Source organism: Genypterus blacodes, unplaced genomic scaffold, assembly GCF_046128005.1.
Source record: "Genypterus blacodes isolate CSIRO-AG114 ecotype Tasmania unplaced genomic scaffold, CSIRO-AGI_Gbla_v1 ptg000033l_1, whole genome shotgun sequence".
Taxonomy (NCBI): domain Eukaryota; kingdom Metazoa; phylum Chordata; class Actinopteri; order Ophidiiformes; family Ophidiidae; genus Genypterus; species Genypterus blacodes.
This window is the reverse complement of record NW_027466846.1, coordinates 432924-450399: the sequence shown is the minus strand read 5'-3', so window position 1 is coordinate 450399 and position 17476 is coordinate 432924. Positions and strand designations below refer to the sequence as shown.

The window sequence follows — 17476 nt, the reverse complement described above, 5'->3', positions numbered from 1 at the left end:
GTTAACAAAGGCATCTGCTTTAGTTGCTTTTTTGCATAATCGCCCCACCAAAATGCTGTACATGAAAACTACACGGACAATGGGAAACAATACATGATAATAAATCAAACACAATTTCACTTCCTCTACGTAAACATGTTAACTGTAGCCTGACTGAATTGGGCAAATCCCCCAATACCATAATTGCTTTACAGATAGTTATTCATTTTAGTAGTTTAACAATTTCTGTACATTTGTACAAATTAGTGTATAACTTTTACCGAACACAATTTCATCTCTTAAATTCCAGCAGGAGCATTTTAGTTGCAGAACTGAAGCACATTCATTACACTGTCTGGTAGAAGTATGCCACTTTTCCATACCAGTTCACAAAGAAAAGGCAAATGTATATTCATCCCCCTTCTTTGGGGGGGAATCACCCTTCCACACCCTTCAAGGCACTGATACAGGGTAGTCAGTCACTTAATGTGTATGCTTGTGCAAGAGAAGGTGGCATCCGAGGTTGGCCAGGTCATTTGTGGGTCAAGCTTGGCCTGTTGAAGTCCCCTCAGGTCCATATTTGCCTGAGTACTACTACATTTATGACAGAGACTTTCAAGGATCATCTTGATCTTCATTACTTGGCTTAATAGATATTTGGCTCTTTACCGGCGGGCTTGCACTCGACGAGACAACCTCAGAACATTTCTTCGCATCATTATCTTTTGGTGAATTGTGGTTGTTCCATGATTTAGGTATCAAATCCCTGGCTATTGCCTGATTATCAGCGTTTAATGTGCCACTCTTAATTATTTGGGTCTGTTGAGTTTCCTCAGGCAGTACTGCATCTGATCCATTTTCACACAACACATCGGAGTTCATTAAGTCACGGCCCACTTTAGTCACTGTGACATCACAGTTCTCCCCAAGGCCGTCACAACTACCGTTGTTGTTTTGTAGCCATTTAGAACAGGAACCAGAGTCTGAATGTCCCTCCACAGCATCCTTATTCACAGGAGCAGGAGTTGTTAGTGGCAGTGGTGAATTATCCAAACTGAAACCTGCCTGAGCATTTCCAGATTGCTCCCTGCTATCGACCTCACTCGGGATGTGCATGTTGACAGGATGAGAACTAAAAACAGAGCTGCTTGATTCTGGACTGACAAAACCAACAAAGTCTCCACTGGAGCTGAAGCAAAGGCCTTGGACGTGATGGTCCATTGATGGGTTTTCATCAGCTGTACCGCAGTCTCCCTCCCCAGAGTGTTCCGTCTTATTCCACTCTTCAGTGGAAACAGCAGTAACTGCATCACTCTGGCTGTCTTGTGCATTTTCATTGTTTAGGTTCTGATCTCCATTTTGTGCCACAGGATCAGGCTCTGGCTCTCTCTCATGTGGTGCTGCTGGGGCAGCACCTGGACCTCTATTCTGACCCAGTGAGGTGGGTCGGACTGCTTGGTGGCACATGGGGCAGGTCTCCTGTACATAGAGCCACTTGCGGAGACAGTTTCCGTGGAAGAAGTGTCCACAGTATGTGATCACAGCAGAACTCATTTCCTGTAGAAGGGGGGGGGGAGAAATTGATAAGCTGATAAACAAAGTTCAACATCTTCTCCCCGTGGCTGCCGGGAACACTGCTTACATGCCAATTGTGTACTCAGTCTATTACAGACTTTTAACTTAACATGTCAATAGCTACAGTATAATGTGCCAGTAATTTGAGTAAGAGTATGTTGCCCATGTTGACCTGAACTATAATGCAAACATCAGTGAAGATCCTGTTAGTTAGTGTAGTTTATACCCCAGGTGAACTGTTTCTATCATTAAGTATATTGTACCATGATCATTTCGCTAACCTGGAAGCAAATGGAACAGACATCGTTGTGTAGTTGCAGCTGTTGCGGCGTGGCTCTGGGGAGAGAGTTGATCTTTTTGGCCGCTTCTTGTCTGAGCAGGAAGCTCCTCCACCCAGACTGAGCCCTGAGCCAAACATTGAAGTAGGAGTGGATGATAATGACAGACGCACCCATCCAGCTCCACTCTCCAAACAGAGACTCCCAAGTGCCGTACGCCACCACGCAGAGCGCCACCACAAACTCTAGCACCCGGCTGACAGCGTTCACCCAGTAGATCACCTCATCCAGGCTCTCGATTGGGTCGCTGCGAAACAGCTCCACCATAAACAGGGAGTAGATCAGCATAGTGCCTGTAACCTGGGAGAAAAGAGCAAAACATTTCTGATTTCCTTGATATTAAAAAAAAAACGCTTAACTCTTTGTCTTCAATGGGAACTTCGTTTTGCTTTAGCACAAATAAGGTCAAACCTGTACTTAAAGGTAAGAAATCAACCATAATCATAGAAAAATGTGCCATGACAATGAATTCAGCTACACAGGGCAATATTGATGAGGGGTGGAAGAAACGTATATAGATAGAGAAGATAAATGAATGATTGTATGTCAAATTCAAAAAACAATAACTGATAACTGAATAAATGTATAAATCAGCTGCTACTCATTTAATACTTCTTTGTTGTGTTTACTGGACCTTTTCACTCAGTTTGTCAATAGTTACAGTGTTTGTTAGAGTGTGTGTGTGTTTACGCTAATGACTTTCATTCAACCAGTATTCATTGGAGGCCTACTTCATACTGCCACCCTTTAAACACACAGTCCTATACAGTCTCCTTCTACCTGAAGGGAGGTGAGCATGCAGCTGGAGACCAGTATGAGAAGCCAAAAGTCCATGTGGAAGAACTGGGAGATTTTGTAAGCCATAAACACGGGGAACACCAACAGAAGCAGACACATGCTGAGCCCACGGAAGTGTTTCCATACACTCCTACAAGCATAGAGAGATGAGAAACGCATTAAAAGCAGAATCCAAATTCAGAGGGCATTTGCAATGTATTTGCAAATGCAAATACATTACAATTAATGTAATGTGTCACAATTTTGATGACTTTGAAAAATTTACTTGTTACCTATTTCGAGATGCGCCCAAGGCTAGAATGACCGGATCTGTGATTTCAATCATTGACTGCAAAGTTGAAGTCACAACAATGAAGAGGATGATGCTAAGGAGGAAGGTGCGCTGCAGTGCCTGCATATCTAGCAGGCCTGTCTGAAGTGCGAGCAGGAGCAACGTGACGCCCTCAGTCACACCTCTGAAGGTCAACAGTAAAAAGAACTGGAGTTAATTCAAAACCAGAAGTAAAGTGCAGACAGAAGTTCTATTAGATATTAAAGGGGAACAACAACCTAGTCCATACACTCAGGTGATTTCAGACAATGTTTCAAGACCTGACACATGAGGAAGTGAGCAGGGGCTGTAATATCATTTGTGGAAGTACTATAATTCACATGTGACTTGACTAACCTGTGCATGACGTTCTCATTCTGGACAGCCGCATAACCTCCCAGGTAGAATTTGCATAGGTTGAGCAGTCCAAGGGCCAAGTATGACACCACAAACGTCAGACCCAGCAGGGAGTACGGTGTGGCACAACATTCAGACACACTGTGGATGTTCAACAAGTGAAGCAAAAAAGCCACGTATTAGGAAAGAATGCTAAATATAAACTTCTACATATCCACGTAAACAAAGAGACCAAGAATGGAAACTTTCAATAAAATGTGACTTTGCCTTAATCTCTTTCACACACCTTGTGAGCAGGACGAACATGATTCCCTGATGCACTGCAGAGGCGCTGCCATTCATGGTGTCTGAGCACAGCTGGACGATGAACAGAACAAACCAGAAGACACTGAAGAGAACGGGGACGGCAAACTGATTCCACAGAGAAATTCCCACAGCCAGAAGTCTGTACAGCTCAATCACCTGATGAGGGGAAAAATAGGGTTCAAATTAATATTTTTGGATATTTCATATCCAAGGAGACAGTAGCATGGGTCTAGCATAAACAGGAGCAAAGATATACAACATACAGGATGTAGAAACAGTACCTCCAGCTGCAGCAGCTCTGAATAGGCAGCCCTTGCTAGACGATACGGCACAAACAGATTTGAGAGGAGGAACACAGTTATCCCCGCTCCAGTCAATCCCATGGAGAAAATGTTGACAGTAAGCAGTGTGGCATGAGGTACAGAGAAGAGTCTGGCCAGCAGGGGGAGCATATGAGCAGAGAACAGCCACACCTTTCTGGTCTTCATCAGGAAGGCACACAGGGTGCTGAGAATAATCTGACCTGAGTGAAACACAGAGACAATAATAGTTTTTGTAATACATTTACTGTGCAAAACAGAAGATTCATTGCAATTAAACCCAAGTCCTTTGGCTTTTGGGACTCACTTGTCAATGCGGAGACAAATCGGTTGAAGGCCAGAGAGTTAAGGTACACTGCTCCTTCATAACCATACTGCAGCTCCTCACGCACATAATCCCTGTAAAAAATTACAGAACACCATTGAAATTCTCATTTTAGAGATGCCAATACAGAAACAGCCTGCAATCAGCTGCTCACTGTATTCTGCTGCACTGCTTTTAGCTCATGCTGTATCCATTACTAGTTCTTAGAGTTGTACACAGAGATATGTGTGACTAATCCTAATCTATTGATGATTAATTATTGATTAATTACTTTAAATTGAACAAAACAAAACCAAAATGACATTTAACAATTTCGATATGGTGAAAACTAGGATAATCAGACATCACAATTGTAGTTGATTTGTTTTCTGTTTATCAACGAAACAATGGATTGACTGTTTCAGCATGTGATCATTCTCATTTATTTACTTCCAGATAGTTAGGTTTGGTCCTTTGTAAGTATCCTTAAAACTAATAAACATAATATGTACCAAGCTGCCACCACATCTATATGGTTGAAAAACTTAAATTGCGAGACTTGAGCAATTAAAACCATCGGCTGCTCAAACACAGAAGACACCTTCAAATTAAAGCTCAGCATGGTGGCAGTGCACTTGGCAGCCGGAAGGATATCAGATACACAGGAGGAACAACACCGTGAATGTAGCCAAGAAAACTTGGGAATTTATATGATAGTGCTGTAGTAGTAATAGGGAAACTCACTTGGAAATCTGATGCCCCATATAGAGGAGGAGAGCAGCAAGGATATGGAGGTAGAGTGTCACGATGTGTCTCAATGGCAGAACCAGCACCACCACATTTACAAGATGACCTACAAGACAAATAGGAGTAACCGTGCAATGTTCAATGTTATAGATTCATCTGTCAAGAGATAGCATTGTGGATTCAAGCTCAATAAGTACAGCGATGGACAGAATGTTAGTTTAGGACATTCAGCGGCCCCTTTCTTAGTTACACCTGTACAATACTATAATAAGCCAACAAGAGGCCCAACTTTCACCTTTCAATCAAATTCAGACCAGATTCAAATCAGTCAAATTCATTTGCTGCAATGTTTTGAAAGTGGTATTTGGTATAAATTTGATTCTCACTTTTCTTAGTTCACTATTTCAACACTGCCAAACAAATCTGAACTCTATCTCACCGCTATCTCACCTCATCTTGACCTTGGATTTGAACTGTCAGTAGTCTTTGACAATAATTTTCAGTCCTCAGTTATACACACACCTACCAAAGTAGTACATGTTCCAGATGACATATTTGTACTTGAAAAGCATGTCTTCATTTTTCGCCTTAAGGTGCTCTGTTAAGCCTTCAATGTCACATTTATACAGCAGGTCCAGCACCAGTATGCTGGGCACCCTGAGGGCAACGTTGGCCAACTCTTCCAGGCGAGGCATCCCGAAGGCAACTTATGGGTGAGTGGAGAGCTTGTGTGTGTCACATACTGCTCACTGTTTCACTGCACCAACAACACAGATTAGAAACTGTTGGGCTACTATATTGACTGTCCTCTTGTCATCTAAAAGAAAACACATAAAATGAAACACTTAGTCAACCACAAACACCCAGTGTGTCATACGTGTGCAACTTGGACGAGGCTGTGTAGCTGATTAATGAGTGTCCATGTTAACTGGTAACCTTATCCTGAATGTGACGGTGGTTTTAACACGTTCCTTTTATTTATTGTCCATTAAAGTGGAATGTGGCATCTTAACGAAAACACGTCAAAACACAATTATTTGTCATTATTGCATTGTTATTATTATCTTTATGAAAGATTTGCGGCTTTTTACAGCCACGAGACATAAATAAAAACACATTTGCAAAGGGGTACACAATGGACGCAGTATAAAGCGTGATTCAAACATAAAGTAGCTTGTATTACTATACATGAATATCACATTTAAGGATAGTAGTTACCAATTTTACATGCACGAATATAAAATTTAGCCAACAGTAAAAATATCCGCTATCTACCATCTGCAGCACTCAGGCTAAAGTCACCAGATAACATGGACACTCGCTCGTCTCTGGAACCACACATTTGCTCTATTCAAGTTTTAGCCATGCATACAGACGTTTTACAAGCTTTATGTTAGGAGCAATACACCAAGACAAATTAGTTTACATGAGATATTAGAGGACTTACTTTGCACAGTAACAAGCATCACTGTCGGACAGCCATTTGCTGGCTAGTAGCTGCTGGTTGTTAGCTCGCAAAGCGGCCAACAACATGTTTTCATTGCATGGGACAAATATTTTCGATTTCCAGAAACTTCCTCCGCTCAGAGATAGAAAAGATAAAGAAGATGTGATGAACTAATTGATATTAAAGCACATGGGGATGAAAAAAAGAGACTTTCAATTCAATGTTGTGATTCTAGTCGCCTGCGTGGCCATTTCCCGTGTACACGTCAAATCTACAATGAGCCAATCAGGTTCGCGTACATTCCCGATTTCAAAATAAAAGTCCCTTTAGCCACCTCTACTACTACTACTACAAATATTACTACCACCATTATTATTACTGTGTACTCGCACAAAGTTTGCATTTAGGGAAACATTAAGCGCTTTCATTCGGTATTCTTTTCCGCCTCTCACTGACTATAACATATGTACATTCCAACAGTACCAAAGGCTGCCTGAGTTGTGCAGGAGGGACAATAAAGGCCTGCGCACACACTGTTCTCACCTTTTTACTTTTTCCTAAAATTTATACTTCAATGATACAACGTATTGTTAATCAAGGTTTGTAATATAATAGCATAATAGGCACACAAATTAACTACGTACAACCTCAAGTTTGAGCAAATCAATGAAATGAAATGAAATTGATCTCTGCCTGCAATAGTAATAATGCGGGGAAAAAAAGAAAAGCAGAACAAAAATATGTAGCTAAGCATAGGTAAAATATAGAAATGATTTGCTGACCTATTTCTAATGCTGATATGACAATCAACTGACAGCACCAAGAAATAGGTCACTGCTGCACACATAACCCACATTATGTAAACTGCAACCATGTCCGTATCCTGAATGAATTATGTCTATTGGGGTAATTTGAGGAGAGAGAGCAGAAGGAGGAGGGGAGGAAAGATTGAGGAGGAGGGATATGGATGGAGGTCTGGCTCTGTCATCTGCAACATAAACTGCCCAGGGATTTTTTTTCCCCCGCAGCAGAACACAAAGAGCAAGATGGAAAAGTCATTGTGCATGTTGGCTGCAGTGACTTTTCTGGGAGGATTATTAGACGGAGCTGGAGCACTAGTTAGCAGTGAAACAACTACAAGGAGCTTTTCCTCATTTAACTATACTACCCCAACTTTAAAGTGGACTGAGTCTGTCACTGTGAAAACCACTGCTGAGCAACAGAGTCATAGCAGCTCTAGATGGACAACAACACCACCACAAACAACTGCAACAGCAAAGCAAAAGTTACCCACCACCACTGTGAGAGGCAAACAGCAGGAGAGGGACAACATCACCCAGGACAGCGAAGAGATAAAGAACAAAGAGGAAAAGGAGGATTCTCATGATAAGAAAGAAAATGGAAAAAAAGAGCTGGGTAAGTAAGTCTGCACCAAATTTCTCTTTCTCTTGTGCCAAATAGGGAAACATTTTTAAATGTACATAACAGTGCTGATGTCACAGGTTGATCAAACATAATTAACCTTTCATCAACAAAGTTATTAAGTTAAATTAAATAACATTGCCTTTATAGACCATGTACCTAACTGGTTTTCTGGACTTGAGGTTACAGATGAACCTTTGTAGCTATAGTGGAATTAAGACTCCTTAAGTTAAACTCACTTCATAAAATAGTTTATTTATAACGCCTCAAGTCAAAATTAAGCACAGAATACTGAAGAAATACAACATGCAGATTTCTTGCAGCTCGAAACCCCAAATATTTGTGGTGGTACTTTTGATTTAAGGTGGAGTCTAATGGTCATGACAGCAAGATGTTCTTTACAAGCACAATAATGCTTCACGTCTGGGATTCATTTGAAGAATCAAGAAGCATGAAATGGATTTAACCAGAATATCTCAGTTGACTTTAATTCCATTTTATGTTACCTTCTGTTATTCTTCTTTAATTTTATAGTGATTGCTCAACTAAAAAATGTAAACACACAAAGCCTGTTTTCCCGGCCTGTGAGGTTGTTTTCTGAATGATGGGAATGTTAGTGGTTCCCAAAGTCATAAAACACCCTGCAGCTGTAGCCCTTGTCCACCCTGCCTGACTAAAACTTTCAGTTCTCTCTCTCTGCCAGTAACTGGGTCTCAAATTACATGCAAGTTCCAAATTCTCCATGGATTCACTTATCTGCAGTTTCCTTTTCTCCCCCAGACCAGTAAAGGAGCAGAAGGCCTCCAAACTTCCACGGAGCAGGAGAATTCCAACTTATTATGACTCGTATTAGATCAGCTCAGTTTGCACACTCAGAAAAAGCAAAAGAGAATCTTTAACCCCAAAGCAGTTGGCACATATGTGTTCCCAGGATCAGCATCTCCAGACAAGCACGAACATAAACACAAAGATGTTATCTACTAAACGCTTTCCTCCTCTAGAATGCCCTCCCCTTGGCCTGGAGTCCCTGCGGATTGATGACAGCCAGATCCAGGCTTCATCCTTCCAAAGGATTGGGCTAGGTCCACACAGAGGAAGACTCAATATCCAGGTTGGTCTGTTCAGATCCTGGATACAGTGAACGTTTTCCTTATATGCTTCAAAGAACATACAGGCACTGATGGTGCAGAAACTAAAGGAAACAGGAAGCAAGTGTGGGAGAAGGTTGGAAGTACTAAATGTCGTTCCAACTTTGATTTACAGTTTTTGCGTAAACAGGTATTAGATATCTTTGGAAAGCCCCAAGGGGAAGTGTCATATGACAATACACATTCTGACAAAATCAGATTATGGCTTTATTATGGTTTTATTTCTGTCCAAAAGATCAGAAAGCAGTGGACTGTAAAAAGACTGGATTGTTCACTTTCCTTAACTTTATTCCACATTTGTTTTTATTGGCTTCTAAAATTGAAATGAATATAACAGAGAGCATTGACTGTGTGACTCATTTGGGAATTCTACAACAATCCTTTACTGTAAAGCCATTGACACTCAGGGCTTCCCCCTCTTGCACTAACAAACCTGCAGTCAGCAGTCTGAAAGTAATTATTTTACAATCAGGTCAATGCCAAAACTCTTATGCAATACTGAGCAGAGGCACAGCCAGAGACTTTAAGGTTAGAGCTTTCATTTACAGGATATTGCTGTGGTCATGATTTTGTAATGTGTCATCTTTTTATAGTCAGGCATCGAGGACGGGGACCACTATGATGGGTCCTGGTGTGCACAGTATGAAGACCGAGAGCAGTGGCTGGAGGTGGACGCCTTCTACCTCACCCTGTTCACTGGAGTCATCCTGCAGGGCCGAAACTCCATCTGGAGGTCAGGTAGTAGTACAATCAAATCTGAAGATATATAGCGTGTTTAGCTTTATACTCATAACAACTGAAATGCATTAAAGTTTATTAACCTTTGATTGCTTGAATTGCATCATATAGCTGGGACTGGGTTGAAACCTATAAAGTCCAGCTGAGTAATGACTCTGTGAACTGGAAAACCTGCATGAATGGGACAGAAGAAGCGGTAAGAGAGTATTCTCCAGCATACAAGCATCTAAATAAAAGTGTAGTTGTAGTGCTGTCGCATCACTTTTCATCCTGATGGAGGTTTAGAATTAAAGTTCATTTAATGTCCTTCTGCATTGTTCAGATATTTAAAGGGAATCAGGATCCAGAGACTCCAGTACTTGGAATCCTCCCCGTTCCCACCGTGGCCCGTTCCATCCGCATCAACCCTCAGACCTGGTACTCCAACGGCACCATCTGCCTCAGGGCGGAGATACTCGGCTGTAGGGTAAACGGTGGGCAGACACACACCAGTGCAAAGCAACGGACTGTAATGTTAAAACAATTGAGGCATTTACATGGTTGTAACGTTCAAATTAAGCACATTTAACATATACAGTATCTTGGCTACTTTTCCTTCTCTGCATTTTAGAAAAGACAGATTGTCTCGACACAAAGATGTTTGAACATTATCAGAGGCGTTTGAGAACATACAACTCTTCTAACAAAGGAAATTGAAACCCTCAAAACTACCATATATGAGAATTTACAGAAGTACATTTGTATCTTCTCATTTGTTGATTTATATTGCAGATGTGTAAAATGCAAGACGACAATGGTTTAGTTTAGATAGTATGAACTTTTTCCTTTTTAGATCCAAGTGACGGCTATTACTCAGAGCAAGAACCAACAGACAAGAAGGATCTGGACTTCAGACACCATGACTACAAAGAGATGAGAAAGGTCAGAGCGTGACAAAAGGCTGAGAGAACGCACATGCATGATGAGTAACTGTGTGTAACATCAAGTGAATACCAGCGGCTCTACTCAGACTGCTGACGGTGCACAGAAGTCTGCATATTTAACCCTTTGGCATTTTTAGTTTTACACAATCAACCAAACTTTTTCAATGACGTTTATTCTGTTAACCCCGCAGCTAATGAAGTCAGTGAGTGAGGAGTGTCCTGACATCACCCGAATCTACACCATAGGGAAGAGCTATAATGGCCTCAAACTCTACGTCATGGAGATCTCAGATAATCCTGGCAAGCACGAACTTGGTAAGAGTGAATAAAATCTTCGGCTTCAAAGTCTGATTCAAGCACGACTTTATTCTCTCCAACCGGACGGGGCATCGGAATCATCTGGAAAAACAAAGCTCATCCTGTTTCGCATGTAACCCTGATTTTAGCTATTCGCTTAGGGGCCCGGTTGGACGTCCTGAAGTGTTTACACAAACTGATCTCTGATCTCGCTTGTGCAAACAGACTTCTAACAATGTGAAATTCAAGACTCCGAGCTCTCCCCCAAACAGCACAGGCTTCTTTGTGATATTGTGTTATGTGCTAATTCGCTGTTCTGCCCCAAAGTGAACTGCGGCTGTTCGATGGCTGCCAAAAAAGTGAAAATAAATCAAGTGGAGCACAGCTAGTCCCTCTTTCTTCAAAGACAAACAGCATAAACACAATGTGAAATTGCTTTCCCCAGCAATAGGGAATTAGGTTATTTAGGTTATTTATGTGTTGATAGCTGATATTCATTTCCAAAGGAATCCCAGTAACACACACTCCTCTGCCAAATTCTAGCTTTTAAACACTGGCAGAGGAGCATGCACAGTGCATTTCCATTTTTGTTCATAAGTTAATGTAAGCATATATATCAATTTGTCATCCTTTGTACATCGTATGTTTATAAAAAGTACAGTTGAAAGGCTCTAACAAGAAAAAGGAGAGACAAAAACCACCAAATTACTCCCTGAAATACAAAGAAAGTACAGAACGAGTGCAGCAATTGTATTTAACTCAAATTCCAAAAAGAGGTAGAGAGACAGGAAAATATTGTGATACAGTACAAGAACACTGTTGGAAAGGCTTGTGGAGCTTGGCTGCTACGTCCTTTATATTGAGGAATGTCTGCCATCGAGTCTGGCCAACCTGTAGTCTATGTTTATTGGCAGAGTGCTGCAGCAAAACCTCACACTCTTTCCTAATAAAGCCCTAAATGGTTTGGACCTTTTATTTGTGAGATGAAAACGTGTTTCCCGATAGCTTTTGTGTTTTCTATGAGCCCTCCTAGTGCAAACACCCGTGTTAATTTGCACCACATAAACAGTGTCTTCCTGGCAGATGAGGTGATTCTGTGTTTTGGTTTCCGTTGGCAGGTGAGCCGGAGTTTCGCTACGTGGCAGGGATGCACGGGAACGAGGCTCTAGGCCGCGAGCTGGTCCTGAACCTCATGCAGTACATGTGCCGAGAATACAAGAAGGGCAACCAGCGCATCGTCCGTCTGGTCACAGAGACGCGGATCCACCTGCTGCCCTCCATGAACCCTGACGGCCATGAAGCAGCTTACTTGAAGGTGGGAAAGAGATCAAACAGTTTGGTTGGGTTTTGTCAATGAAATGACACATTGTAGGTCACATTGGATACATTTCCATTCCGATACGGACGAAACTGGAGTTTGTTGTTTCTTGTGTCTCCTGGTGTTTCAGTCAATTTGAGGTTGAGTTGAATCCAACTGACATATTGTTTAGTACACACAAATTATTGATGCTGCTATGATTATGGACAATATTGCTGTGATTTGGCCACCGATTCAGAAGTTTGGGTCTAGATAAAAATGTATTAATAGATTCAAGTTGGTTCAGCAAACAGTTATGTGTAAGTATAAAGTTGAAAATGGTTCTTTTTAGATTTGTGTTTTTTTGTAAAGGTTTGTTGTGATCCAATTTGTGACTGGTCTGGTTTTGACAAAACTTCACACAGAGACAAAACTATCACTGATTCAGCTTGGGAACCGGTGGGATACAGGTTTGAGTCCCCGTATGGACCAAGAAAGTGGACTGTTGCAGCTTGAGAGTTGCCAGTTTGCCTCTGGTGCACTGCCAGGAGCCCTTGAGCAAGGCACAGAACTCCCAGAACTGCAGGGGCTCCCAGGGTCACCGTATCGTGGCTGCCCTGCGACCCCTCTGTAATTTGTGTGTGTTGTGATATGTAAGAGGGGCGCAAGACAAATTTGGGTTTTCAAAAGTTTAAAATGATCATGCATATTGTTGCTGATCGGGTTGGATCATGTGTCATGTCACGTTTATTGTTACTTGTATGGGATCACAGATTTTATTTGATCTGCCACAGGGCTCTGAACTTGCTGGCTGGGCCTACGGACGATACACCGTTGAAGGAATCGACTTGAATCACAACTTTCCCGACCTGAACAACATCATGTGGCAGGCCCAAGAGGTGGCAGCGGATCCATCTAAAGTCTCCAACCATTACATCCCTATTCCGGAGTACTACACTAAAGAAGATGCTATGGCAAGTACATGTAACTCTACTGAAATGAAACGAGTACACTAAGTTGCAGTACAGCTAAAAGCAAAAGCAATAACAGGATGTTCAAAGACACTCCAGTTACACCTAAAGAAGGTGCCTTGAAAATAGCAACAAGCATGATGTAACCAGGTTCTAACAAAACTATATTTCTATGTATCATATTGGTTATGTGAGCCTCTAAACAAAACCAAAACAGGAAACTGTGCAATTCAAATTTCACAGGAAGTGCGTGTGTGTCATAAGTCAGTGTTTGGTAAATTTCCTTGTTAATTGTGAACAGATGTTGGGTTCTGCTTATGATAGCAACATGACAGTGATTCTAACATTTCCTGGCATAAATGCTAAGCTGGTCTTTCCTGAGAAAAACACTTCAGTCTGTAGCTGTTTGGAAGGGGGTTGTTAATTTGGCTCCTTAAAGTGACAATCTAGTAGCTTTAGTACATATAATTTGTGTTTTAGTTCAATGGCGCAACAACGAAGCCTCTTGTGAATGTTATTATTATTATTATTATTATTATATTATTATTAACAGTCTTGATGTCATCTGAAACTCCCGGGTAATAATATCAAGTCATTTATTTTTTTCCTTTTTAACCTCATTCACATCCAGTATATCACATATCCTTCTCATTAATATTTTTTTTCATTTTGTTTCCCTCTGAAAATAAATATTTTACAATGACAGTGAATAATTCCAGTATAAATCAGACTTAACAATGAAAGCTTTTGTGTCAGCTTATGTGACAGTTATATCTCTCTGTCCCAGGTCGCACCTGAGACTCGAGCAGTCATTAGCTGGATGCAGGATATTCCATTTGTGCTCAGTGCAAACCTGCACGGGGGGGAACTGGTGATCACGTACCCTTTCGACTGCACCCGTGACTGGGCCCCCCAGGAAGACACCCCCTCAGCAGATAATGCTTTCTTCCGCTGGTTGTCCACCGTCTATGCCTCAACACACCTGGTGTTGGCAAACCCCAACCGCCGCCTCTGTCACTATGAAGATTTCCAGCGATATAACAACATCATCAACGGTGGAGCCTGGCACACTGTACCTGGAAGTGAGTACCTCAATACACGATTTTAAACGTTTTACTCGATGACATTTAGACATCTTGGTCAGTGTTGTAAACAGCTTAAAAGGCCTTCATCGTCTCTTCTGACAACCTTTAACATTAAATCAGGCTCATACATTTTCATGCAATCTAAGAAATTAAAAAAAAGGACATAATTTAGATTGGTGAACCCCAGACTGAAAACATTTTGACAATCAAATCCAGTTGTTTTACTCCTGAAATATAATCAGGATAATCTTAATGTTCCTGTTGCAGAAATAAACCTGAATGCTCATATGCCTCTTTAGTATTTATCTTTCATTCTTTAACATAAGCACGTGTTTGTGTGTGTGTGTGTGTGTGTCTCTTTTCTGCAGGTATGAATGACTTCAGTTACCTTCACACTAACTGCTTCGAGGTGACGGTGGAGCTGTCCTGTGATAAGTTTCCTCACGTCAGCGAGCTTCCCATCGAGTGGGAAAACAACAGGGAGTCTCTACTGGTTTATATGGAACAGGTCAGTCAGCATCTGGAAACGATACACCAGCTGGATTGTTCTTACTCCATTGCTGCATCAGCACAGATGCACATATTTGCGCCTTTAACGTGCTTCTTGAGGCTTTACAGCACGTTTCCTCTTATTTCAGGTTCACAGAGGGATCAAAGGTGTGGTGAGGGATAAACTGACCAGAAAAGGAATCGTAGACGCTATAATCAAGGTGGAGGACCACAATCATGACATCAGATCAGGTTAACTACTATTTCTACTTTGGGTGCAAACATCTGTGCTAGAGGTCTTATGTGTGTGTAGTTAAGGGTTAAAGATCCGACCTGAAACCCTCACCCACTCAAAAGTAAACAGTGTTGACTTACTGGCTTCATTGTGCTTGTTAATAATGTGCAGTTATTGTTCCAAAAGAAGACAAAGTTATGTAGTATTGAGATATTTGGGATTAGGTTTGGATGCCTTTGATGAGACAAAGAAGCAGCCAAGTCACCATTTCACCTTTTTTCTGTAGCTGCTGATGGGGATTACTGGCGTCTGCTGAACCCCGGGGAGTACAAGGTGGTGGTTTGGGCTGAGGGTTACGTTCCATCCATGCGTCGATGCCACGTAGGAATGGAGCCAAGGCCCACGATCTGTGACTTTAGCCTGACCAAGACCTCCATTCAGAGGCTGAAGGAGATAAGAGCCAAAGGAGGGAAGATACCACAGGACCTCCAGCTGCGTCTCCGTGCTCTGAGGCTCAGGAAGCTTCGTGCCAGCACCAAGGCCATCAACCGTCGCAGGGAAGGTCAGCGGCAGGAGCAGGAGAAGGCGAGGGCGAGGAGAGCTCGGTCTTCCGGAGCTCGTAGAGTGTGAGAACAGAGGGGAGGGAGACTGAATGTGATTTGATTATAGGTTGAAAATGTTCAGTTCAATGTTCAAATTGCGAAATCTGCCATTTAAATGATGACATGATCTTAAGTACTAATGGGAGTCTAATAAAGCAAATTATCCCTTGGCTTTCACATAAAAACAAGGGAAGAAATTGAAAACAAGCCGTTTTGCCAGCTTTACAATAGTCTGATTCATTGGTTTGTTGTATTAGGTTGTGGTATCGGAACAAATTTGAGTGAACATGTGTACCTAATAAACTGATAATCCAGTTTAAGTCTTTGGCTGGCAAAACAACCACATATTTACCGACAGGCTCATTGATTGATGAACTTAACTTTTCCCTTTACCAGGCTTTGTTTTGTTCATTAACTCTTACGTTCATAGCTGATTATTCTGTAGTTATTATGTTACCTTTGTGTAAAGAGACTGAGTTGGGGATTTGATTATCAGCAGGTCTGATTTGCGACACACATTGCTCTTACACTGTGACTACTGCCTAAGAGAACAAGTTCTTTTAATGTATAATAAATACATTTTTTGTGTCTATATCTATATCTGGGTCTAAATTTGAAACTGAAGGTTAAGTAGAATGGGATAAAACACAGAACAGAGTGAAATTCAAGACGAGAGAGTTGGACGTTTTTATGTTGTATTATGTTGCAATTTTAGGCCTCATTTGTGGTTTACAGTGTGAAAGGCTAAATCAGAAATGTGTCGTCTAAAGATCTACAGTGATCTATATTTTTCCCCATGTAATAATATTTTTCTACAGTGTAGACTTAAGGTCAGAATCTGCATTTCTGGCAGAGTTTTATGTCAACATCATATTTTTATTTAATATATTAGACAAGAAGTGACTTGGAGGTTTTAATTCTTTAAGCCTCAGCTGAGGTTAGACCTTTATTTTGAAAGTGTCAACAAGAAGGTGACCTTCAAAAGAGTTGGTGTAGTTTATTTGATTAAACGACATCACTGCTTATTGTCAAGGATAGCACAAAAATGTCACAGACCTATTTCTGTTGTGGTCTTTGATTTGTGCCAGCTAATAATGACATAGTGTGTTTGAGTACTGCTGAGAATAGCAAGAATGTCCAATAATGTAATAACTTATCCTCATGTTTAATACATAAGACGACAGAACCAAACCAGTATAAAACCAGAATGAAATACCATTAAAGCAAACACACAAATAATAAAGCCACTGTGAAACTATTCCAGTCTGTTGCCCCTGTATATTTAAAAGATCTATTCAAAATATTTGAAAACCATCTGTCTGGAGTTATAATTATGCCTGTGAACTACTTTAAGTCAACTGGAAGCCAGATATACTTTTCAAAATGAATCCCTCCTGATTGGCATTAAAATCATAAAAATCATAATTTCTTTAGCCAAGTCTTAGAAAGTCAGATATCCAGGAGTTACAGGCAAAGTCAAAGCAGAAGCCAACATAATTAAACAATCCTTATTAATGAAGTAAGCCTGAATTGGAAGGTACTTTGTTCTGGCATTCATTTCTTTCATAGTCATGTTTCATTAAAGACTATCACACAGAGCCATGGTAGTTTGCAATGGTTCTTGGTGAAGTAGTATAATTACTTTGCTCAATCTTTAGCTTTTGATCCAAAATATTATTGATTCAGCTTCACCTAAATGTAATGAAACTTTACTGTCAGCATGCCATACTGTAACCTGACATACAGCAGCTCCTGTACTGTGTAATAATACATTGCAGTCACAAGCAG

The 17476-nt window shown here is 41.1% G+C and overlaps 3 protein-coding genes across 3 annotated transcripts in view; 2 read left to right on the top strand and 1 right to left on the bottom strand.

Annotated features, from left to right (window-relative positions):
- Positions 1-17476, top strand: part of pacc1 (proton activated chloride channel 1) — a 183485-nt gene that overhangs the window by 118251 nt on the left and 47758 nt on the right. The gene's annotated exons all lie outside the window — the stretch shown is intronic.
- Positions 43-7526, bottom strand: LOC142995605 (RING finger protein 145). The gene is made up of 11 exons (XM_076146723.1): positions 6482-7526; positions 5561-5851; positions 5032-5140; positions 4291-4382; positions 3945-4186; positions 3644-3819; positions 3358-3498; positions 2963-3145; positions 2673-2820; positions 1836-2192; positions 43-1536 (listed from the first exon to the last, which is right to left on the bottom strand). The coding sequence occupies exons 2-11, from the start codon at positions 5727-5729 to the stop codon at positions 595-597; spliced, it is 2559 nt and encodes an 852-aa protein (XP_076002838.1). The 5' UTR covers positions 5730-5851; positions 6482-7526; the 3' UTR covers positions 43-594.
- Positions 7515-17464, top strand: cpxm1a (carboxypeptidase X (M14 family), member 1a). The gene is made up of 13 exons (XM_076146724.1): positions 7515-7897; positions 8905-9014; positions 9645-9784; positions 9901-9985; positions 10112-10262; positions 10622-10710; positions 10904-11027; positions 12128-12324; positions 13101-13280; positions 14065-14359; positions 14731-14870; positions 15001-15103; positions 15373-17464. The coding sequence occupies exons 1-13, from the start codon at positions 7528-7530 to the stop codon at positions 15714-15716; spliced, it is 2328 nt and encodes a 775-aa protein (XP_076002839.1). The 5' UTR covers positions 7515-7527; the 3' UTR covers positions 15717-17464.

Excerpts from the sequence above, each read along its gene's own strand:
- LOC142995605 (XM_076146723.1), bottom strand. The coding sequence starts at position 5,729 with ATGCCTCGCCTGGAAGAGTTGGCCAACGTTGCCCTCAGGGTGCCCAGC. Across the intron at positions 4,187-4,290 it reads ATTTGTCTCCGCATTGACAA|GTCAGATTATTCTCAGCACC; the intron begins GTGAGTCCCAAA and ends TGTTTCACTCAG. Across the intron at positions 3,499-3,643 it reads ATGTTCGTCCTGCTCACAAG|TGTGTCTGAATGTTGTGCCA; the intron begins GTGTGTGAAAGA and ends GAACATCCACAG.
- cpxm1a (XM_076146724.1), top strand. The coding sequence starts at position 7,528 with ATGGAAAAGTCATTGTGCATGTTGGCTGCAGTGACTTTTCTGGGAGGA. Across the intron at positions 12,325-13,100 it reads ATGAAGCAGCTTACTTGAAG|GGCTCTGAACTTGCTGGCTG; the intron begins GTGGGAAAGAGA and ends GATCTGCCACAG. Across the intron at positions 14,360-14,730 it reads CTGGCACACTGTACCTGGAA|GTATGAATGACTTCAGTTAC; the intron begins GTGAGTACCTCA and ends TCTTTTCTGCAG.